The sequence below is a fragment of the Aythya fuligula genome, chromosome 8 (assembly GCF_009819795.1).
Source record: "Aythya fuligula isolate bAytFul2 chromosome 8, bAytFul2.pri, whole genome shotgun sequence".
Lineage (NCBI taxonomy): Eukaryota > Metazoa > Chordata > Aves > Anseriformes > Anatidae > Aythya > Aythya fuligula.
Window position 1 is genome coordinate 6,053,593 of NC_045566.1, and position 25,615 is coordinate 6,079,207.

At 40.5% G+C, this 25,615-nt stretch overlaps 1 protein-coding gene across 5 annotated transcripts; it reads right to left on the bottom strand.

Annotated features, from left to right (window-relative positions):
- PODN (podocan) lies at window positions 1–25,561 on the bottom strand. Of its 5 annotated transcripts, none has more exons than XM_032192479.1 (12): window positions 25,261–25,561; window positions 24,251–24,376; window positions 21,673–21,917; window positions 19,842–19,935; window positions 18,205–18,269; window positions 14,565–14,674; window positions 12,344–12,500; window positions 10,379–10,494; window positions 7,778–8,435; window positions 4,598–4,746; window positions 2,273–2,473; window positions 1–864 (listed from the first exon to the last, which is right to left on the bottom strand). In XM_032192479.1, exons 2-11 carry the CDS (start codon window positions 24,285–24,287, stop codon window positions 2,311–2,313), a joined length of 1,794 nt encoding a protein of 597 aa, XP_032048370.1. In that variant the 5' UTR covers window positions 24,288–24,376; window positions 25,261–25,561; the 3' UTR covers window positions 1–864; window positions 2,273–2,310. The 5 variants fall into 5 exon arrangements, with proteins under 5 accessions (XP_032048370.1, XP_032048369.1, XP_032048368.1 ...); XM_032192478.1 differs by having other exon boundaries at window positions 24,251–24,438; XM_032192477.1 differs by having other exon boundaries at window positions 24,251–24,443.
- Between the last annotated feature and the right edge of the window lie 54 nt (window positions 25,562–25,615).

Here is a 25,615-nt window from a genome sequence, read left to right on the forward strand (position 1 = left end):
ACTCACTCACCTCTTTTGCTTCATTAGTCTCACTTCTAATGTAATGATATACAATATATGATAAATTCTGCCACATATATCATACATACTGCATACCACTACTCAGTCTTCTGGACATATCTTCCAAGACATTCACACAACTGCCACATGGACAAATAACAGCAAGACACAAACTATACCAAACCTCTGGAAGGTAGACATAGTTTTTTATATATATTCACAAGAGCAATTGTTTTATTTTAAAACCTTTCTAAAACAGGCATATACTGCAGGCTTTGGCAGTAGAGATAAAATATTTTGGGATCCAGCCTTAATTTGTTTTTCTCATCCAAATATACACATTGTTCTAACAGAGGAATAGTTTAATCCAGACATATTATTGCTGCTTGATGACCCAAATGCCTCATATACTGCTCCACACATGAAACTACTGCAAATACTCATCTTGCCTGATCAACAACAGCTTCTTTGGGGTGGCAGAAAAGAAAAGAAGCATATACAACATGGTTCACTTAAAATGCAGTGACAAAAACAGCATTTGAAGGCATGTGTTCAAAACAGTCCCATATTGTTATTACAGATGGAAACAGTGAAGGAAGAAAAACAGAAGAAACAAAAGCCAGCTTTTGTGAGTTCCAGAGCAATCCCTTATGATCCTGGGTCTTGTATAAGATGATTTGGAAGCTTTGGAAAGGCATTCAGGGTCTCTCCCTGAATAAGGCACTGTAACACACTGTCTTCCATAAGCCTGGCCCAGTGCCATAACAGTTTCTGCGTAATTCATTGCACGTTTTGCTAAGTGTTCTCTATATATCTATATAGATATATACACATAGACATATATGTAATTTTCCATATGCTTTCCTGCAAAACATCAGAAAAACAAAATAAGTTACATAACAGAATACAGAATAGGCTAAATTTAGTGCCTGCTGACAAGTTGCACATGCCCCAAACCAAACCGGCAATGTGCTGATAAAGAAGTTATATATACTCTAAGTTTTTAAACATAATTATTTATTTTCCCACAAAGATTTGACACAGCATAGCCTGAAGGTCTAATGTTTAACTTTCCAAGTAACTTCTGTCCTTTCCAACCTCCTTCATCATTTCAGTGAATTAGCACTATTCCTAGCAATTCCTTGTGCCATTTCCCATGACAAAATGTGATTTGGGACAAAACTAAACATTTCTTTCAAAGTCTTGGTGTTTAGCTCTCCAAAAGTAGAGGGCTGTGTCTTGAACCTCATCATCCCTTTTGAATATAAAAGGCTTAAGATATGCATAAAACAGATACATATTCTTATGGAATAAAAATACATACTTTTAAAATATAATTTTCCTTTCATCTTTTCCTCTGCATTTTAAAAGAAAAGAGGTTCAAGTGGCTGGTCAGACTGGTTGTGGAATGCTGAGATTTTAGTATCACCAGTCTGGAATCAAAGTCAGCAGCAATTATTACCTGTATCTGGCAAGAGGCTTTTCAGTGAATCTGGGTAAAGTGAGCAATGAACCCTTGTCAAGACTTATCAGTAGCAAAAGCATAGGTTGTTCTAAGAACTTAGGCATGGCTAACCTGGACCAAGAGTCAGTCCAGTTCTTCATAACATTTCCAAAAGTGACCTGAAGTGGATATACTCTCCATAAGAAATATCTCAAGTACAGTATTATCTTCCAACCCACTTCAGCGGTCAGTGGTTTAGAGATTGCCCGAGACAGAGGTTGCATCTTAATGCCATGTTTACAAGTTACTGCTGGGACTACCTCCCTTTAATTTGTCTGATTTTTTTTAATCCACTTTCAGCTCACGTGGTCTTCTGCATCAGTAAACTGGAGTTTGTTCTTTGTTTTACTTTTGAACTGGTTACTTAAAAATATCATCAAACACCTTTCTTAAAAAAACCAAACAAACAAACAAAAAAACAGAACTGGTAAATAATGACCTCATATTTATCTTCCATATTTATCTACTGTCTCTGCTGTGGCTCTAAGCCGGAGGCATTATGAAAAGTCCACTGCATCTGACAAAGTAAAGGCATATACTGCCTGTTTCAATTAAAAAAAAAAAAAAAAAAAAAAAAAAAAAAGTATTTTTAATCTTTTTTAATTCTGCAATTCCTGGTCATGTTTTAGCAAGTCTTTGAATCTAGGGCTCAGACATCTACTTGTTATGTTTCAATTGTATTTGTAATTGGAATTATTTACAGAGGGGAAATATCTAGTGAGAGTGTAAGAACTGCACTCTCTGATTTAACTAAACTTCAATTGTTACCTCCAACATGATGTACTTGTGTGAGTTCACATTTTATCTCAGTTTTCTTCCTCTTCCTCATCTTCCATTTCCTCTTCTGAGTCATCCTTATTCTTTGAAGTGTTGCTGAATTCAAGGTTGCCTTCAATATCCAGTACTTGTAAGTACTTTAGGCTTTGGAAGAGATTCTCCTTCAGTGCTCCAACTGCAATCTTATTAAACCTTTAAACAAACAAACAAAAGACCTTACTGTTAAAATAAGCCCATTTTTATATCCAACACAGAAATGAAAGGAGACTACAAGAAAATCTTTCTGCAGAGTTACTATGACTTTACTCTGACCCACAACAGCACTGCAGAGATGCCAGCCCTTGTAAAGAAAGCAGAACCGCCAAAAATGCTAGTGTTGATTTCTCCTCATGCAGAACTGAATTTTGAAATGAGGAATAGGGAAAGATGATTATCTTTCAAGTGTCTGAACAGTGTACAAAGGTTCTGGCTGACAATAAAAAGTTGAAGCTCAAAATCAATCTTCCCCCCTCCAGACCCCTCACTTTTTGTTCCCCCCTCCCCCCCAACTCTGGACACATTAGGTTGCAGAGTACTGACTCCTCTGGCCATAAAAAGAAAGGGAAAGCAGGTACAGATTAGCAAGCAAGCAAGCAAAGTGACTGAGCAAAGCTTGTTGACAGCACTGCATATCATTGCAAAGGACCCTGCAGGAAAATACTGGGAAACATTAAGTATCTCCCACTGATCTCTAGTCCACTGGTCACACTCTCAAAAAAACTCCTACTTTTCTCTACCCAGCCCCTGTTCCCCCCTCTATAAAGGTATTCTACAAGGAAAAAAAAATCATATTGAAATTCCTCCCCCACAAATTCTTTCTCTTGGCGTTCTGTTTTCTCCTTCCCAGACAGGAAAGGCATCTGCTCCATTGCCAATATTTCAAAGTGCAACTTGCTTTTCCATGAGATTCCATGTCATCCCTTGACAGTTTAATTCTTCTCCCACAATACATGAAATACTGGCACAAAGTATCTCTTTAGAAACATGGCAACATACAATAATTTTTCATGTTATTTTGGTTTCTAAGAATGTAAATAAAATAATACGAAGTTTCAGAACCCATCACATTTCCTGCTTCGTTCCTTACTCTTGAACATGCTTAAAATTGTATTCTGTCTAATATTCCAGATGTATATTATTGTTTCACACTATTACATGGATTAATTGCCTCCCATTAAGAAATACAGCTTAACGTGGGTGGAGTTGCCTCCTAAATATGTCAGCAAAACTGTTCTGCAAATTTCTTTTTTTCTCTTTATACAGGAATATAGAATGTGGTATGTGGTTTCTGGTTTGCATCCAAGCATTCACAAAAATCTCATAAATATGAGCAGCTGAATAGACAGACTGCTCTAATTTACACCAGACATTTTAATTTTATTTGCTTGGTATGGAATCATTCATCCAAAAAGGTATGATTCAGAACTGTAGGGCAGTATTGTTGCACACAGACAAAACAAGGCCATATTTAATGTTGGACAGCAGGCATTCCTGAACATGGGATCAGCTTAATCGCATATTCTGGAAGATTTTGTATTTTACTTCTAAGCTATATCTTCAATAGTATGTTGTTACATTAAAACTGAATATATTACTGTGCCAGATTCGGGCTTCACTTCTTGTGGTTTAAATCCTTAGTAACTCTGCTTAAATCAGCTACTTCATTGTGACTTTACATTATGTGTAAAAAAGGTCAGTATCTGCCACCCGTAAAACACAATTTAATAAACAAGGTCCTCATCCAAATGACAGAGTAGGAAAAAAAAAAAAAGCAAAAAACAGAAAAGCTTTCTAAACTTAGTTACATAACTGCCACATTTGTGACAGTTGATTACGTTGTCATCTGTTTCTAACAAAACTATCAAAGAAATGTGCACGTCAAGATTAGTCATAGAAGCCCCATGACAGATTTTTTTTTGTACAGTACCAAAATCCAGGGCTAACAGACAAAGGCAATGCTGAAGTCCTATAACTGGACTGTAAACTTTTAGTTCACAGCTAAATATTGGAATATGACATAGTGTTGTTAAACATTAATTTCCCAGAATTTCTAAGGTGCCTAATCCGTTCTAATAAGGCATGGACAATGTCAAGAGAAAAGGCATGTTATGTGTACCTATGTCTTTTCTGAGCAGATTAACATAGCTTCATCACATTTCTACAAAACAAAAATGCTTATTTAGAAGTTAGTATTTTAAATACTTTCTGAAAACCAAGCAATTATAAAGTGGATAAAGAAGAAAAACCTTGCACATTGAAGTAGAAACTTGACCCTACCTGAGGTAAATTCCCTTTATTTTCGGTGTGGATTCAAAAGCATTCTCTGAAATGGTTGTGATCTTGTTGTTCTGAAGATACAAATATTCTAGAGATTCTGGCAGGCCTGATGGAATAGAAAGCAACTGGTTGCCAGCCATGTCTAGTGACTGAAAGGAAGAGACAACAAGGGTTAAATAAATAATTGAACGTAAATATTAGCAGCAATTCAAAAAGAGGAGTGAGCTTAACAACAAAAGAGCTTTTAAAGGTTGGCTATATACACATACTGCTCTCCTTTAAAATTTTATCCACTGCTTTTATGTGCATATATACATACATACACAAGGATATAATGCATGCATATCACAGAATCACAGAATTTTCTAGGTTGGAAGAGACCTCAAGATCATCGAGTCCAACCTCTGACCTAACACTAACAGTCCCTACTAAACCATTTCCCTAAGCTCTACATGTAAACGTCTTTTGAAGACTTCCAGGGATGGTGACTCCACCACTTCCCTGGGCAGCCTGTTCCAATGCCTCACAACCCTTTCAGTAAAGAAGTTCTTCCTAACATCCAACCTAAAACTCCCCTGGCTCAACTTAAGCCCATTCCCCCTCGTCCTGTCACCAGGCACGTGGGAGAACAGACCAACCCCCACCTCGCTACAGCCTCCCTTGAGGTACCCATAGAGAGCGATAAGGTTGCCCCTGTGCATTTACAAAAAAATTAGTATGGTAGCAGCACAGAAATAAGATGTTTATGCAAAGCTTATCCACAATTTGGGTTTGAAATTCATCTGGAAGCATGCTTTATTTTTCAGATGGTACTTTGGTGAGTCTGCTTCAGCACCTTTACCTTCTGGTGAGGTCAGGAAAACAACAAATGCTCTGTGTAGAGTGGAAATTGTAAATTGTCAGCCATGCACAAAGATTGAGTTTGATTTCATGCTGGAAAACTGAAATGATATTAACTGTAGCATAAACTGATTTAATCTACTACTAATTCTCGTCAAGGTAAGTGCGGCCGTGACAATTCTGCTCTATTACATTACTATTCAACATCATAATTTCACATGCCATACCATGTTGTTTTGTTACACAGCTGAACATTTCTTTATGTCTGTCCCCAAGCTTTAGCCCATGGCTATTTACAGTGAGTTAAAACAGACTGGGTTTCAGATATGCTTGAGAATATTCTTTGGAAGCTGTCATTGCAAATGCTTCCCTAGCTAAGGTTACATTAGATAAATTTACACATAAAAACACCTGAAAATATTCTCACATAGATCAATGAACAAAGACATTCAGGACTAAAGTCTGTGATACTTTCTTAGATGAGCTTAAGCAAGGAAATGGATCAAAATAAGTGTTTTGTCATCCTGTATTGTAGCATTTTCATAGCACCAAGCCAACATACTAGTTACACATTTTTCAGAGTTACAGTTCTGCGGATGATTGTTGTGATTTTGGTGTTTTTATTCTCCACATAATCCCAGTCTGGCAAACAATTATGCAAATGCCTAGCTTTGCAATTGCAAATAGATAGTCTTCAGTGATTTCCATGGAAACAGTGTGGACTGCACTGTATGCTAAGTACTTGCACAATCAGGATCTTATGGGATTGTTATCTGTCCAATCTCCAGTGCACTAACTCATTAGCCAAGTGCAGAGTTAAGCCCTCAATGTTAAAAAATCAGATTCATGTATACTACTATGGAAATATCTAACAAGTAGTAAGACTGTTTAAGAAAAAGCCACAGCCAAAAATGGCCATTAGTCTAGCAATATGTGCTACTACCTTAACGTTGTTTAAAATGAACAGTGTTTACTGTGGGGTATGTACAGCTGAAGGGCCCATGTTTCATTCAGCAATGCATTACTCTGGCTTGACAGTGACTACAGGGGAGTGACCACAGCATAAAAGTATCATGAAACTGCAATGAATCAGGCCTTTCAATAAAGTCAAACTTGAAATTTTGTAATTCCAACCAGTAGCTATAGCTGCCTAATGACCCATTTTTGTTTGGGGGATTTGAAAAAAGGCAGGTGACAATGGCTACATTTCATCAAGTTACTGCAGTGAAACATTTCCAGTGTCTGTAATTCTCATCACCAGCTTCCTTCCAAACTACATTCCATCTCAGATATATTTGCACACACACGCATGCACACACACATCACCGAGGCACCAAACAAATGCAAAATGTATCACTAAAGTCACCAACCAAATCTATGGCTGATGCAAACCAACAGCGCTACAGATACTGTTCCTGCACTGCTCATTTACGTTACCTGAAAATCATGCTCATTTATTTCCAGAGACAACAAAAAGAGCAATGTTCACACAGATAAATGCCTGGAATGTCTGAAAACACACTGGGGACCAGTAGGACATATACTCCACATTCTTTATCCCTGCTTTGCTCTCAGATGTACAAAGTTTGCTTGTACAGTGCCCTACCCATATGCACCCTCGATGGCTGCCATATGACACAGGTAAAACCTCTTACTGCAGGACACAGGCTGCTGCCTAAAAGGAAATGCAGACAAATCCTTTAGCCAGTGTAACAATTTTGAAAGGTCATTTTGCACAGCGCAAATGTGATTGTTCCTGCCTGCCTTATGGTTTGTGTTTAACTTTCTCCAACAATTAAGCAAATGACAAGACTGCTGATTGAATCCAGACCTCCTAACTGCTATCCAGGTGCCTTAACCAGCTGAGCTGCTAAATCCTGCAGCTTGGCCTGACTGCCTATAAGCTGATGTGGGGGCTTTGAGTATTAAGAGTGTTTTTGTTTATGCATTCCTTCCTTCTGCTCTCTCTTCAGTGCTGATTTTAGATCTTTTGGGATACAAGTTATTTGAAACACATACTTTCAGTTTTAATGACAACATTTGTTAATGTTTAGCTGAATATACAGGACACTGTTAGGGTTCAGAAACAAAAATGTCTTCACATTTCCCAGAATTAGCAGTACATGGCAGACCACCACTTTGGTCAGCAGTGGGAGGTACTTACCTCTGGCACAACAGCACACCATTTCTACTGCTACAAACAGAGCATGCAGCACTTACAATGCAAGCCTAAAACATGAGTACCGAGCAAAGCTAGTACTGGTGCTACATAAATTGGCTTAGGCAGACAGATGAGGACATCAGCATTACTAACACAATTAGAGAAGGTGATGTTTCTACCTGGAGACTGCTGAGTTCTCTCCATGCTCTTGAATAAATGGAATTGACTTTCAGTTTATTGTTGCTCAAATACAGTTCCCGCAGTTTTGTCATCCCAGACAAAGTCCCTTTTGGAATGATGCTTATCTCATTTTCCTTCAGTTTCAGAATCTGCAAGTTCTTTGGGAAGCCAAAAGGCACTGTGCTGAGATGATTTCCAGAAAGATCCAAGGACTTTAGTTGCCTCAATTTACGGAAGGCCTCCCGATGGATCTGGGGGCTTTTGAGCTTGTTGTAGCTCAGGTTCAGCTCTTCAAGGAAGTAAGTGGTAGCAAAGTCATTCCTGTTAATCTCAGAGATCTGGTTATGAAGGATCATAAGGGTTTTCACTCGTCGGGGCAGACCACTGGGAATCCTTTCCAGCATGTTGTTGTACAGGTGGACAGTGTGCAGTTTCTTTAAGCCCTGAAAGGCTAATGGGTGAATACCTCGGGCTTTTAGTTTGTTATTGTGGAGCAGAAGGTACTCAAGGTTCTTAATTTGGGTCAAGACATCTCTGCCAATCACCTTAATTGCATTCTTCTCCAGGTGAAGGAGGACGATGTTTCGAGGTAAACCACTTGGGATTTGTGAGAGGTTATTGCTGGACAAATCCAGATATTCGAGACTAGACAGTTTCCTTGGGAAAGCAGGAAAGAAAACACTCTCTGTTTAGATTCTGCAAGGTGAAATGATAATCAACTTCCCCTAGGATTTTACAGTCTTTACAATTGTGCTTGAGAGTCTTTCTCCCCGGCACAGCTCTCCTGTTACTGCCCTTTTTTGTCTCACAAAATGACTGATGGAGACAGCAAAACAGGGAGCTCCCACACTGCCGTTAAGGACTAGGCACTGTCATTGCTCCATGGCCAAACTAGCAGAGAACCTTGCTAGACTACACAAACACCCAAACCCTGCCACCTGGATGAGACCTGAGATCAGTTTTGCAGTCTAATGTTCTCTCATTTGCCAGTACAAATAGCAATGTGAACAATTTCAGTGCCTCACAAAAAAGCTGCAATGGGATCACCATTAAAACATAATTTAGCTCTCAATTTCACAGAAATGTAGTCCAAGTAAGAGTATTTTTGTCTCTGAAACTGTATATTTAAACTGAAAAGCAAGCCTGCTTTTGAGATGATGAAATATTGCTCTTATGGAAAGTAGAAATGCTAATTCAGTGTCCTAGACTAAGATACTGAACTTCTCCTGACCCTCCAGCATTATGGAAGTGAGTCAGGGCTAGATCTGCTTTGTGTAAGCTACTGAATCTGGATTCCATGGACTCAGTTGAAGCTAAAATAAATCCTCAGACCAGCCACTTACACCAACTGGATGTGGATCAGTGGTATTATATGCCAGGACTGAGAAGCTCCTATGAAGAGACTAATCTGCATGGCACTACATAACCCGCTGCAGATGACTAGAAAGTTTTCAGGAAATACAAGAACTAATGCATTGCAGACATTACTCACTGGTTACTACGCTGTTGTTCAGAGCTATCCAAGTATGTTCTGAATGAACAAATACACTTTCTGGGTAAAGCACTTCACTGCTGCAAGTTGTAATGCCTCCCCAGTTGGGTACATCTCCAATAGGATTACGCTGTGCTGTACAGCTAATATCACAACAGCAGCATAATATCCACCCCCTCTGCTGACTGTGACTGGTGCCTTAGATGTAGCCACTGTACTCTGTTCATCAAAATCTTAACAGAAATGATACGTCCAACATTACCTGAAGGGTGACACAACAGAGCTAAAGTAAAATACTACAGGAGGTTTCTGGGAGTGGGATGTGGAAAAGGAAAGAAATTTTTCATTGCTGGAGATCAGAAAAGTTTAGATAACTCACACCAAGCTATAGGCAGGCCTGGATTTTCAGGTAAAACAAGGGCAGCACTCAGTGCAAGCAGAGACAAAGGTTAACATTTTGAAGCGCTAAGTCCCAGGCTAAATTTAGGACAGCCAAAGGCTTTTTCAGTCGCACCAGTTTCTAGAAAAGCTTTTGCAGCCATCTGGCTATTGAGCAGCACCATTACATCCCCCCTTACTCCAGCAGTCTCTCTGCACTGGGGTACAGCTGTGCCAGATGAATTCACAACTGTGTATCTGTGGCTGCTGATTTCGGGTCACAGAAACACAGAAGTGGTTTAACAAAGATGAATGTCTGGCCTTAACTTCCAGTTAACTGCCCTTGATACTGAGAAGTTTTGAGTAGCCTCACTTCTGACTTGTTTGGAAGAACAGAGACCAGCCTGCACCATCGCTCTGGGTTGCCTGTTCTCAGACAGCAGATAGCACCTCACATGATTGGGTCTGTGGCCATCAGGAGTGGTGCAGTCTGATGTGCAGTGTTCTATTTTTCGTATACAAGTACTCTGGAGTGTGAATTCACACTGCTCACCACAACCTTTGCTTTTCAATGGCAGCATCTAAATCTACACCTTTTCATCTAGAGCTAGCAGAGAAATGCATAACATAGTGCCGTTTTTAATAAATGTACTTTTAAGTAGATGAACTACTATACTAGACGAGGCAGACATTCACAAACACAGGTTCAACCTACAGATGTGATTCTCACCAGAAAGTTTCGTTGTCCATTCCTTCATTAGTCAAGTAATTATTCTGTAAATACAACTCCCTCAGGCCTGTAAGTTCACTGAAGGCTCCTTTGGGAATCTTCTCTAGCTTGTTGTTCTAGAGTCACCAGAAACACACAGCACATTATTTAGCATGAAACAACATGAGACATTCGAGTTCTACTCAGCTAATACCAGGCAGACATGAGTTGTTTCAGGGGATGTTATAATTCTGCCTAAGAAATACATACAAATAATAGCTTAAAATATTACAACTTCTTTTTATTGATTTCCCATGGAATTTTTAGGTTGAGTTAGAATTTGGGACCCCAGGAGGAATTATTTTGTATTCGTAGTCCTTGCACCTATGTGAAAATCTACAATGTAATTTAGGCAACTAATGCTTGGTTGGAAGCTGTGAACCAGACATTCTTTTAGTATTTCTGCAATGTACATTCCAAAATAATTACTCCTTCCAAAATAATTATTGCTTAGTGTGGCTTTGGAGTAGCCAGCAGGCAGATATGAACAAAATATAAAACTAAATTCCATTTAGGAATTCCATACAGGTACAGTAGGAATTATAAAAGGATATATAAAACTCTGAATGTTAAACTTTCCATTGTTAAGGTATATGCAATAATATGATTGGCAGGCTAAATGAGATACACGTCCCAACTAATATAAAGTGGATACCACCACAGACTGATTCAGCTGGGTATCTCAATGAACAGCGAAAGAAAAGGAAAGACCTGTCACACCTACAGTACTTTTAATCAGTTTTGGCCCACTATTTGCTATTTCCCATTTCTCAATGTTATGTTTTTGTTTTTGTTTTTTTTCCCCATTCAAAACATCAATTTTAATGTCACTATTGACAGGCAGTGCACTTTAAAACAAAATGCCTGATTCTCTCTCCCACTTCTCTGCCCTTAACACAGTTGGCAACAGCAGGGAAGTATAAAAGTTCTAGCAGTCTTCAAAGTTGAGCCTTCCCTTGGAAGATAACAGTTATTAAAAAAGCCAATAAAACCCAGGGGTTTAGTAACTTCACACTTTGCAGAGAAATTCAAGAAATTTAAAGGATCAGACCCTTTGCCTTCTTCAAGCTACAGAAGCCCATTTTCTAGAAGACTTTAATGGGATTTAGCAGCGAAATCTTCAAGGGAAAAGAAAGCTTGGAGGCAACACAGAACTGCATAAGACCAGGGGCTGATAACAGACTTCAGTCTACACACGTCCAAGGAGCTGTCAACACGAGAAACAAACGGAACCAGGATTCCCCACCACTGCAGCTCTCCCATTGCTAAAAAAGCTAAGAACTTTAGCGCAGACATCATGAAATGTTTTTATTGAAATCAGATGACATGGAATTAAAAATGCTGGAGAGTAGATAATACCACAACTTCTGCTGTTACACTACTGATGGAGAAGTTGTAGCAGTGAAGAATCACCGATCCAAACTTTCTCTGTGTTGACTGAATTGCCAGTTCGGTAGCAAACAAAAATCACTGATGATAGGGAACAGCAGTCTATGTGATAGGAATTAGTGAGCAAAGCCAACATCTAGGGGGTAAGCAGCTGTCAGGAAAAACACCATCATCAGTGGCAAACTTAACCAGTAGGCCAATTAGTGAATGGCCATGAAGAATGATCTATCTACCTTCTTGTACTACCAGGCATTAATATGATTATACTCAAGCAGGGTCCAACAGTGCTACCACATGGGCATTTGCCTTTCATTCTCCTGAAAACACTGAAAAGCACTTTTATCCCCTGTGAGCATTTTCATGTTTTGCAAAAACACACTATTACTTAGAAAAAAGTAAGGAGATAGCTACAAGACTTACAGTGGGCCTGGGAAAGTTCAAGTGAACTGAAATCACTTGGCTGTGCAGTTTGAATCCCATACAAACACAGTACTTTTGTCACAACTGTAAAGGAATACGGAAGCTTGGTGTCGTTACCTTTAAATGCAATTTGTATAAGGCTGGAGGGAGATTCTTTGGAACATATTTCAGGAAATTGCTGGACATGATGAGTATCTCCACATTATCAGAGCCATTGAACATGCTATCGGGTAACCCAGCATCTGAAAGTTTGTTGTTATGAAGATACACAGATCTGCCAGAAGAAGAAGATAGATAAACAGACACTTAGACCTATTTTTGTTTGTTTTACTGAGAGAAAGCTGTTGAAAAATTGTGGTTCAGTCTATTCTCCTTTCCTTGAGATAATTAGAGTTGTTTTCAAAGCATGCCCTTTAATTTAGGGAGGCATAACCAAATGCACAACCAAATGCTTAATCCAAATACTCTCCAAAATGTAGGTCTATTTAATTCCAAACCTGGATGTGAATATGAATTTCATAAGCAGCCTCACCTTCTTAACAAGTAACAGAATGCAAATCTGGGATTGCACAATGCTTTGAAATCTAAATATCAGTTCTGTCATTTGGATCTAGCTTTGTACTTGGCTAAGAGGGACAAAACACATCAGTGTTGTGGGTTTACTCGAGAGGGTTAAAACTTTTATCTGTAGAAGTTTTGATTTTCTAATGACCCTTTGGGATCTAGAAAAAGAGAGTTCCTTATTTTCTTGCATTTAAACTTTAATATTCACCAAAGAGTTTCCCCAATCAGGTTAAAACAAACAAACAAAAAGATTTAATCTTCCTTGCACGGGTTGCAATTCTGTATAAAGCAACTGAAGTTGTTACAAAGTTATGAAGTAACTATGAAGTTATTACTGGTTTAACTGCTAAATAAAATAATTTCACTTCTTTTTAACAAAAGAAATTACAGGACTTTACTGATCACTACTACCCCTTCATTCCCTGTGTGTACCCTGCGATGCAGCAGGCAGCTAAAATCATGGAGACAGATTAAAGCTGCAAAAAAGAGCACAGTGTAAAAGTGGACTTGGACTCTCTACCAGTTCCAGAGAACTTGGCAACATCTTTCTGAAAGGAAGGAAAGGCTCAGAATGGAAACACAATAGTGTGATCACACACTCCAGGAGGTCCAGAGTCACATGAAAATAGAGCTCACCCTTCATGGTCAGGTGTACTTTTAACTTACAAATATTTGCCTTTCAGAAAATGCTGTTTTCCAAATAATCAGTGCGAGACCATGAACTCCGCTGGGAGCAAATAAACCAAATGAAACAACTGAATTAGAATGTGATATCAGCAATTTCAGAAATCAATGAGTTATCATTCTGATTAAAATGAATACTGGTGTGGGAGAGTTTGTAAAAATCGCTTCAGAAGAAGTGTAAGTATTTTAATATAAAATCGGAATATGGCACCTTATGTAACTCAAATTTAGGAAGAACACATATAAATCCTGCTTCTTTTATGATGAGATATTGCCAGAAATCAGTGTCCAATTCTGCCTTTTCAGCTACCAAGAGCCTATGAGACTGAAGGCCTAATAAGCAGAGTGTTTCTGCTCTCAGTGAAATCAGAGGGAACTGAGAGTTCCTCAATTCATCACATGATTGGGCTCTTGGAGCTCAACTGGGTCAGCGATTATTAAGTGTTTCCAAACTTGGATTCATAAATTGCTACCAAAGGAGCCTGAGATGTCTCTGCAGGATTTAGACACTGTAGTGTCCATATAAAGAGGCTACCCAAAAGGCCTTTGGAAAAGACTGTATCTCACAGGAGATGTGTCTACACACAGATGAATTTGAGATGGACTAATGTGTTGCACTGTATCCAGCTGAGAAAATCACAACCTGAAACTAGCAGAGGGACCTCAGACACCAGAGGAAGGTAACTATGCTTAAGTTCAACATAGTTGAGTTACACTCAACTGTATTGAGTACTGTACATTCAGTGTGACTCTTCTTTTTAATGAATGGATTATAAATATCTGGCAATTTCTAGCCATAAATCCCCATTTTGAGAAACTGAAGCTCTTCCTTTTAAATTGAAGCATAGCCAAAATGGAGACAAATAATTTTTTATCTATGCAAAAGTGTCTGGCAGCTAGTAAAAGACCTCGGAATGTATTTGTCTGAGAGGTTATTTGATCCTTGATGGTGAAATTAACAAGTAGTCAGCTTCTTTCAAAAAAGTATGAGCAGGCAATAAAATGGCTTAGCCAGATTGTTTCTTTAACTCACCAGCTACCTCCAAGCAGCAGCAGCACACTATTCTTGTTTCACTTTCTGATCCCTTACCTCAAGTTTGGTTTCTGTCCAAATGTGAGTCCATATATCTTAGTGAGATAATTGGCTGCAAAATCTGCACTGATCAAGGTATTCGGGAGGAATTTTGGAGCCACCGTTAGCTGAAAAAGAAATATATGGGGCAATTCCAATTAAATGCAACAAATGTTTTGACCAAGTATAAAGCCATCAACAAAACACTTGCAAATTTATTTTCTCTGAACAGGCAAAAGTAAATGAAACAGAATGCAGATTGTATGAACAAAAACAAATTGTCCTCACTCACTAATCTCTCCAGGAAGGAGACAGACTTTTGCTCCAAGATATGTGAATATTTGTTTTGGTTGGAAGAATCCTGCCTCTTTTTGGTGGAAGAAGTCAAGAAGTTATTATTCTGAAAGCAAATGCATTGCTTGTTATTGTTCATTATTCCTCAGTCTGCTGTGCCAAAAAAATCCAACCCACCTCACACTGGCCTACTGTTTACTCCCAAATGAAAGTATGTTGGTTGCGAGAGGAAGTGTCACTTCGTGTGTTTGTTCCAGTACTGTGTGCATTTACAATGATCTCTTCAACAAAGGACACAGGTTCCCAAAGGGCAGGGATGTTTCCGAGTTCAATGATGGGATATCAAATGGAACTTCAAAGCAAAGATCTATTGTATGGGGGTACCTTGTTCTGATGAAGTGATGCATCAGAAACCAAATACAGAAGGACAATTTTGTGGAAAGCATGAACCCAGCAGACTTCTGCATCAAGATGGAAAACAAATTCCCTGGGAAACAAATTCTCAACATGATGCTGTGCTAGATATGATCCTTCAGTACATAAACAGAAGACTACTGAATTGCAGTAGGCACGTGCTACCACTGTGGTTACATATATTAACTATAGCAGCAGTGAGACAACTGATAAAATATTTTATGTATACTCTGAAGGACTCTTTTCTAAGGAGACACTGTATTTTTTGTCCTCTAGGGCTTTGAGATCATGACTGAAAACTCTGGGAACTGGTAGGAATGTACCTTCTAGCTTGAAATTATTTGAATTTGTAAAGCTTCTTCCTCACAGCACTGTTATGTGAAAGAGCAATCGGTTGTTAATAATAGTGTAAGAACAGAACTATTTGGAAGATGAATAATGTATGAGAGAACAGACACTTTACTGAAGATCTAACGCAACACTTATACTATGTATTTACCTAAAGTAAAACCTCTGTGCTAGTTTGTCAAGTGTGTATTGATGTGTATAGCCATGAACTTGTAACTTACTGGACTCAAAATACAGTTGTATTTTTTTAAAGGGTGAAAGTACATTATATACTATTTCTAATCCTCATCTGTGCAATCCTTAAACTGTCTTAAGTAGTTAATGATCACAAACACAAGTGGAAAGATCTCTCAGTCCCTCCTATCTATATGTACAGAGAGTACCTAAGCAGTGGAAATAAGAGGTGTTTGTGTAATACCACTGTTGCCACGGCACTGCCCTTGACTTTGTTGGTAGTCTCTCACCTCCTGACCTGGGAGATACGATCTCATGGAAGTGCATAAAGACACTCAGCTCTGATTAGGAAGGGCTGACAGAACTAAGTCTCTACCACAACATAATTCTGAGATAACAGACACAGGAAATAAACTTAATCACTTTCATACACAGTGGCACATTAAAGCTTTTTTCCTGAAACACTGTCTATTGGGTCATAACTTTCATACAAAACAAAGTGAATGTCTAAGATATATGAAATGAAAAACATCAGAACCACAGGAAAGAGAAAGAGAAGTTTCATCCAAAAAGAGCATTCGCTTGCTTAGGACTTTGCTTTGGCATTTCAGCACTTAGTCATGAGGCTAATTGATCTCCACTGGTTGACTGCTTGAAGGATTACTGCTGGATTGTTGTAATTCAGCAAAATCAAAGGTGACTGAACAGCTTCATCTAATATACTGTCTCAGTATACTAGATGAATATACTAGCTCAGGACAAGATCTACAGTTTGATGGGAGAGATTTCAGTTATTAACAATGCTTATTGTAGCTGCTATTTAATTAATACATATCATGAGTGTGATAAAAAATTCTAAAGGAAACTACAGCAACCATTCTTTACTTAAAGCACTTTTTAATCATAAGCCATTGCAGGATTTTAGTCCATTACAATATTTTTTTTCTCCAACTAGCTAAGCTTGTTTAATGAAAGATAATATCTGGTGGGATCACAAGTGAAGATAAAGCATAAAAAATATTAAATAAAACAAGGAGCAAACTACCAGCAAATCCCTGCTCTCCTCCAGACACCACAGTTACTTGATCTGCATCATTTCCCACTGCAGAGTGGATGCAGTTTGAAGCCAATCTGGTTTGTCCTGGCTTGTGATTTATAAAGAAATGTGTTATTTTTGTGGGTCCACAACTTCTCACCATAACTAGTTCTGACATTCGCTGATGGTTGCATTTTCTTTTGGGATCCTTTTCTCTCTGCAGTGAAGCCAGAAAAACCAAACATTTTGTTTTGTCACACAGGGAAAACTGGAGTGCGAAGTTCTGGAATATTAGTCACAGTCTGGCTTGTTCCTCTTTATGGAGTTATTAACTGCCAAGATTGTTATATGGAAATGGTGCTTGAAAGAGAGAAAAGAACACAATGTTACTGTACTAAAGAATGGGTTCTATTTTCAATCACTCCACACAGAAATCCATGGAGTGATTCTGGAAATGTCTTGGCATGACTGAAACCTCAGTGTGGCCACATGTATATAAATGAAACATCAAAGGGTCACAGATTATAAAAGGATAATAAAAATATGTATATATGGACACACATATAGATATGTAGAGAGAGAGCAAAGGAAGAAAGGGAAGGGTATTTGTAGACGAAAGAAGCTCTGCCTGATTTTTAACTTTTTTCTGTGGCATCTCATTTCTTTGCAAATACTTGTGGGAGATGACCAGAGAAAAAGCCATAATGGGAACCACCATTAAGGGTGGGTATGGTGGTATTGTAAGGGTATATGAGTAGACATTTCACTTCCTTGCTTTGGCAGGAAGGAAAATGTGCTTCTGTCATGACAATCACCTTGGATCCTCCAAATGGGATCTTTTCCATTAAAAAAGAAATTCAACTCCTACCACTGCAGCAAAAAGAATAAATTCATTATCTGCTCAGTTTCACTTGTGTGTGGATATCCCCCCTGAACAAACCTACTGCGAATGGGGATCTGAGAAAACTGGATGGTATTTTGCAGATCTTGAGAGCTCATACACAGGTTCTAGGATGCGTTTATTCACTGGTATTTCAACCCAGCCTCATCCAATTGAGATATGCAGCATTTTACACCATTCCCCCACAGCTTATTTGCATACAGGGGTAATTTATAGGTGCAGAGGCTCTCCATATCTCCCTGCACACACAAGGGAAAGCTTCCACCAACCACACAAAGAAATAAGCATTCAAAATATACCAGCATGTGTAGCCTCTAAGTTTTTCGGGCTCTAACTGGTTGTCTTGACCTTAAATGAACCTTTGTTAAAATATCACTTTTGGACAATTTTACATCCATAGGATATCTATTTTAAAAAGAATTGAAAACTTGCTTGTTTAACTTTCAGAGCCCAATTAGAAAAGAACTCTGAAAGCCTTATGAGCCTCTTACCTTATTGTTTGCCAGGTATAGGTAATTCAGGTTCTCCAGATGCTCAAATGCTTCCTCTGGCAGCCCTTAGAAACAGGAATAGCTCTGATCAGTAACACTGGCACCCTATTGCCTCTCTGACTGAAAATACCAGAGGGTATTTTTCTCTCTCTCAGAGAATATTTTAACAGAAGATTTAGATATCGTTCATTGGCACTGATACAATCTGATTCAGACCTATTGTTGCTTTTTTATAAAAACCAAACCAAATCAAGCCAACACAGACTGTTAAGAACAATGGCAGACTGTTAAAAATTATAAGCATACATGGTTGTGGCCCAACCCGCTGACAGAGGTCAAGTACAGAGCTGGCATAGATTTGCTGTACAGCTGATTATCAGTGCTTGCAGCAACCATGCTATCTGAGAAGTTTCTTTTGTAGTTTTTTCATGAATCTGCAGAAAACTTTTCTTGGCAGGACATAATCTGAGGTCGTTTAATGATCAGATCAATCTGATCTATGACCATGAGGTTGCCAAAGTAACACCAGTAGCTGCATGTTGTAACTCTTCTCTTGTGCTGCTTCCCCACAATCCCGTACAGCTATGCAGTAACCAGCTTAGAGTTGATCCAGCTCAGAGCTAATCGTCCTCCAATAATTTTTAATTTTCAGCTGAATCACCCCACATCCAGCTGAGCACACAAGCACTACTGCAGTCACAATGGAAAGGATGCAAATAACACTTTGACCTGGCACTTAGAAAACTGAAAGTCAAAGGCAAAGTTATTTCCCATGTCAAAACTTATGTAAAACTTAGAGCTGCACCAAGGCTTGTGAAAGAAACATCACACCCAAAAGGTACTAATATCAAGGTCTGAATCTATTAAGCAGTCCTCCTTGTGTTACGTAAGAGTGATATGGTTTGGGTCCCATGCATAATGTGCCCACATTCTCAATAAAAGCTGTTTGCTATCATTGCAACAAGAATAGTAAGAAAAATCAGAGCAACTGAACACACATGTTAAGAACAATTGCATCCTTTGTATTGCATATCCTACTGTCTTATTATTTACTCAAAATTCTTCTACTTTCTTCACCAACCAGTTATCAAGTTTCTCTAATAAACACTAGGCTTAGCAAACAAAGCCTGCCTACAAGAATGAAAATGCTTTTAGAAGGGGAGAAGTTGCAATATTTGCAATATATGTTATATATATTTATATTTAATTCAATGAGAACCAAACTGGATTGACTGACTGAACTAAACAAGTGAATTAAGAAACGAGGTCAGTCAGAAGGAAATCATTCAGCATGTAGACATTTCTGGTTCTCAAGTGCATTGCACTGATGTGCCTGAGGGACTGGAGGGAGTTTCCTGGATGAGAAGATCTCACGCCACAGTACATAGTGCTGCTGCCAGGTCTCCTCCACTGGTTCAGTAAGGCTGCATTCTTATACACTGAGTATTATGTTTCAGATGATAAAGTGCCTCCACAATCTGTGTGATGGCTAAAGGAGTGATGCTTACAGCCAACCACTCCAGTCAAGTGAGTCCATCACTCCTCACAGCTTCCTTATCAGCTGCCACTGGGCCCACTGCACAAGCTGGTGTTGCTGAGGCTCTGTCTCTGTGCACTTCCTGGCTCTTCTGGCTTACCTTTTGAAGTCAGCCTGTTGTTTTGCAAATTGAGAGTTTCTAGCCTGTGAAGACGAGCAAGCTCTTCTGGAAAGATTTCCTCTATCTGGTTATTCTAAGAAAAAGGAGAGGATTAATCATCAGCAAAGTAATCCAAGAAGGATCCCAATAAAACCCAGACTATGAACTCCAGTAAAACTTGGAAATGAACCCACCATGTCAAATCACTGTCAACAGCCTTCTCTTCATAATGAGCCAAACTTGGATCTCAAAACCAAGACATCCAAACCCAGCAGCATTTGAAGGCCTGAAACAAGTTCTGTGTTCATCTCCGTAAATATCCAGCTTATGGACTGGTAGCACACAGAGTGCAATCATGCCTGGCAAGGTTTATAATCCATCTGCCACAGCCAAACATGTAGCTGCAGCAAAGCATTTGCTACGAGGTTGGCACCGTAGAGTTTCAGGTTTATTCTGTTATTTAAATGTTGTTTTTAAAATGAAGAATTTTTGTCCCATTGCAAACTTGTCATGAGCAGGGAGAGTCAAACTGAGTTCAGTTTCACTGACTTTACTGTCGGAAGTGACTGCCATCAGATTTTCATTAACAGGCTTACTAGCATTTAGACCATTAACGAGTGATTCTAGCATTTTAGCATCTAGGGGACTAAAAAAGTCAAGGACCCACTGAGCTGGAAGCCAAGCTAATACACAGAAAGTGACAGCTGCTGCTTCGAAGTAGCTTCTCTGCTTTTGGCAGTAGAGGTGGGAGCCATGGCTAGCACATGCCTGGAACAGATCTGCTGAGGAAGGTGCCAGCTTACATTACGGTTTTTCTAACTACACAGCATTTGGATGGAAAGCTTTGAACAAAAACGGCATTTTAACCATTGATCAGAATTGGCAAACAGGAGCAGTAAACAACAAGCAATTGCTTAAGAGCCAAAGAAGCACTGTGAAGTCTGGAGCCATGACCAAACCTTGGAGGAACAGCCACGGCGCTGCCACACACCAGCCCTGCTCACGTCCTGAGGTGTCAGAGCAAGGGCAGGGAAGTATGCCTGCCAAAATGCTGGTCATGGGGATCTAGGACCCTAACAGCAAAGCATGTTGTGGACAGTCCAGGACAGGCTCCTACCTGAAGTTTGAGTCTCCTATTGTGTGCCTTTGTCTTGAAAAGACATGAAGGCTCCACAGTGTAACCAATGGCTGCGGTTGTGGTGTTACAGCTTCCTGGGTAAAATGACCCCAAAATCTCCTCACTGCACTCAGCCCAGCAAGCATAGCACCGGCTGTCACCCTGTGTTGAGGCCATCCATCCCTCTGGTGCTGCTTCTAGGCCCATGAGGGATGATTTCAGCCACACTTCAAGCACTCCTTGCTGCGTGCACAGGCTGCAGGGAGGGGGCTTGGAGGAGACGAGACACTGGGAGCCACTGGTTGGCTCTGTGTCAGGACCAGTGTGCTGTGCTTACAATACTTTAGCTAAGTAGAGCTGCCAAAGACTATATTAATGAAGCAGTTTAGTCCATACTTTTCAAAGACACCTCAGAATTGAAGGCCTTAGCCAGAAAAAAAAAAAAAAATATATATATATATATATATATATATGTATATTGCTTTGGACAAAAATTCTTCTCTTGGAGCTGGGGAGAGGATAAAGAGGGAAGAAATCCAATCTTTTTTCCTCCTTTGATGTGTGGAGAGTTTGGGTGAAATGTCCCCCTTGACTCTGGGCAGCAGCCCAAGCCTTTCCAAAGGGCTGTGCTGAGCAGCGGGTCACCGCTCTCTGGGCTGTGTGGGGCTGGGGAGCGGGGCTCCTGAGGGGGCCGGGGGGGAGCCGGGCCCGTACCTGCAGCGAGAGGTGGTTGGTGAGCTCGGGCAGCAGCAGCGGGAACTCCTTCAGGTCGATGCCGCCGCAGTCCACGACGCCCTCCTGGGTGCAGCCGCAGTCCCGGGGGCAGCCGGGGGCCGGGGCCGGGGGTCGGCGCCGCCTCTCGGGGGAGCCCTCGGGGAAATCGGCGGCGGTGGCGGCGGCGCAGCCCAGAGCCAGGAGCCCCAGCGCCAGCAGCGCCCGGCCGCCGGCCGGCATCGCCCCTGGAAGCCGAAAGAGCTCGGGGTCAGCCCCATGAGGCCTTCCCCGGGGGGTCCGGTCCCTTCTGAAACCCCCCGTGGGTCCCCAGCTGCCGCCCCCCTGCCCGCCCACGTTATTTATTGCGTGTTTTTATATTGAGAAACGCCAGCTGATCCCGGAGGTTTATAGAGGAGGTTTTGCAATGTTATTCGTGTGTAGCTGCTGGTCACGCCGGCCCAGGGAAGCGAGAATGGATGGAAAGGAGGTGCGCTGGAAAACTGGCCCAGCCGCCAGCCAGGACGCCTCTCAGGGGCTGCTCTGGAGCCCTGGCTAACAGGGGAACAAAACCGCCCCGCTACTGAAAACATCACGGGCTGCCTATTGGTTTTGGACGGTGCTGATCCGACCCTTAGAGGCCTGGCTAACGCTCAGCTTTTATCTTTCTGGCAGCAGGTTAAAATAATGCAAACAGCAGTTGGGTATCTACCAGATCAGCTAGCTGGCCCTCATCCAGCCCCCCCCCATCTCGTTTGTTGCCCTGCTCAGATTTTATACACAACAATTTGCAGTAGCAGCCGGGGATGGCTTTCCTTTTTTTCCCCTTCTACTATCCTTTGTATTCAGCAGTGATGAGAAATTCTTATTTAGGCTCATCTTTTAAGGACAACAAGCACAACAGATTTTTGATCTTGTGAAATAAATACTCCTACCACTCCAGGTAGAGAACTACTCCAGGCATGAGAAACAAGAACCGACCAGAGCCCGGCTGGCACCTGTCAGAGCAGCACAGCTCTGTTTGCATCCCTGGGATTTGCCGCTTTGCACCAGCTGAACTCAGCGGCTCTCGCAGACTTTGGGTGCTTGGGAAGCATTGGAGAGATCCTGCTCTGAGTCCCAGTCATCACAATGTTAAATAATTTCTTTAAACACTGACTTACACTTGAAGAAATGGGAGAAGGGTGGCACTAGAGGACAGAGCACTGGCCTGAGATATGGATGGGTTTGGTTTGTTTTGGTCCTGGTCTTTGCTACCAACTTGCTGGGTGATTTTAAGAATTTAACATTGTTTGCTTGATCCCTCTTCCCCCTGCTCCACTATTCCACAGCTTCCATATCTGTAAAAGCTGAATATAATGAAATTAATCTCCTTTATAAAGCATTCCAGAGATCAGATGGTGTTCCTTATATGGCAATATAGCTAGATATTAACAGTGAGATCAAAATTGGCCATATGAACATGCCAACAAGGGATTAGTAAAATCCTTAGTATTTGGTGACCTAACCTCAGAAAATATTTCAGAAATCTTAGAGAAAATAATCTCAGAAAGTACAATGAATCAGATCTCTAACAAAGTTATTTTTTTCCTATATATCAGCTTACTGTTACAGATATTTACAAGCAAAACTGAAGAAAAAAATTAAATACAGGTCAAGAGCAGCCTTGCTGTAACAATGCCAACACCGTTTCGATAGCAGTTACATCATGACTGGTATTGGGCTCTATATATTTGCAACATGCTGATTTTTCCACATCTATAGCAAAAAAAGATGTTAAAAAAATAGCATGAAATAGTGCATCCATTATATACTAGAATTTCCTAGACAGTCTCACCCTACTGTCATCAATAGGTATGATTCTGCTACAATGCCTCTGAAGGGCATGCTGCTCTGGTGCCACAGGGAGACACTTCAGATACAGAAACATCTGCTTGCATCTGGAGAGCAGGCAGTAAAACCAGGCATGAGTTTGATTTTCTTTTAGTTCAAAGAAAGCCTGAAGTAACTCACTCCTTTTAAATTCATTCCCATAGGCCTGATCCAAAGCATTATTAAGAAATCTTATTAAAGGGGTAGCTCGAAACCCACTAAAAAGAGCACTCTTCCCTCACTGTCAGAGGGGTTTGGATCAGACTCTTCCACTCAGAGACTGAAGTTACACTGAAAGCAAGATCAGGGCTCTCTGTGGTTGCATCTTTCTGAGTTCAGACAGAGGCACCACGGATTTCTGCACTTTGCTGCAGCACAGCCCCAGGGGCAGGGTGCACCAAAAGGCACAGTCTCCAGAAGTAAGCTGAAGTTTCAGGAGTTAGTGTAGGTTTTCAGCAATTCCAACTACCTCAAAGAACAGCAGGCTCATGTTCAAAATATCTCATCTCTGCATCTGTTGTTCTCCACACACATTTCTTACAGGACACATGCACACTTGAAAAAACATCCTCTCCTTCAATATCAACAGGTTAAGTAAATTTGTAGCTTACATTTGATATCTATTCTGAAAGCTATAGCTGAAAGGCAGGCTGCTGGATGATGTCTGGCAATACAGCTTTTAAAAAAAATAAAGTGCTGAGAAACTCACCTTTGCTGTCAGAGATCAGATGAATGGAGAAGAACATTTCTCTTGCCCCCACAGGCTCCCTCAGCTCATGCCATGTCAGTTACATGCGCTGAGCTCAGAGCAAGTCTCCCCTTTCCAAGCCAGATCCTTTCCAGATGTGAGCAGCAGAATTAGAGAGAGTAATAGGCAACCCTCTACCAACGAGTTTCCTGCACTTTCCAACGAAATCAGAGAGGAATTTTCCAAAGTCACCATATGGGAAAATGTGAGTAGGAAAGAGGAAGCAGCTATAGTCCGAATATAAAGACCTGGGCAAGAAACAATCTCCCATTGCTTTTTGTCAACACAGTTTGTGAGATCTTTGAGAGGTGCCAAAAGCAAGCATGCTGGAATTGACAGACGCAGAGGCGGTGTGTGCTTTAGCATTTCATTGCAGGACACTGGAGCTGCACTGTCTGATACTAGATCTTGAATTTTAGCTGCATTCAACACAAAATCTGAATTCCAGGTGGGAATGTTCTCCCACTCCCTGGGGGCCTGTTTCAGATTAGCCAGGAACAGAGAGATCAACAGTTTTTCCTGTATTTCATCTTTTTTGCCCTTTAACTCCCCCCCATATTTTTTTTTTTAACACATTAACTGATCTTCAGGGACCTGGGATAGATAGGCTGTGAAATTACAAAAGTCTTAGAGGCAAAGTCACAGCATTTGACATTAACACCCAATCTACCCAATGTCTTCTATATTTTCTAAGCCCCATATTACAGTACTAAACACCAAAAAACTATCCCCCACCCCTCAAACCTCTCCGGTCACGTTTAGCCCAAAGTCTCACATTTCCTATTTTTCCCCTCTTGGTAAAAAAAGAGAGGAACATGCTGTTTATAACACGGTATGCTCTAAGTGCAGCAATACTTCCAAGAAAGCAACACAGCTGTTTATCACTGGCAGCAGAGTTAGGTTTTGTGCTGTATTTTTTTTAGAATAAAGCCACCTGTTTTGTGAATGCCCTGCAGCATGCTGTACAGTACCTTCACAAAATCCGCAGAGGAGCTCTCCTCACCAAGACCACGACCTTCTTGCTGTATTCCTCTCCCTACCCCCCCAAAAAAAATCCCCACACTGATTCTTTCCTCTCGACTCCAGCTGAACCAAAGTCTAAAGCAATTAAGTTATTTCCTCCCTCTCTTCTTCCAGGCTCATATCAACTGGAACTGATCCCTGTCTGTGCCACGTGTAAGTTTCAAAAGTTATTGTGGGAAGCGTGTTTCTACTGAAACAAAAATAAAAACAAAGCAAAGCTGGCTGCTTATTCTTACTGATTCAGAGATCCAGAATGTATTTGCCTGCTACCCTTTCTTCATTACAGCATCCTGAAGCCACAGA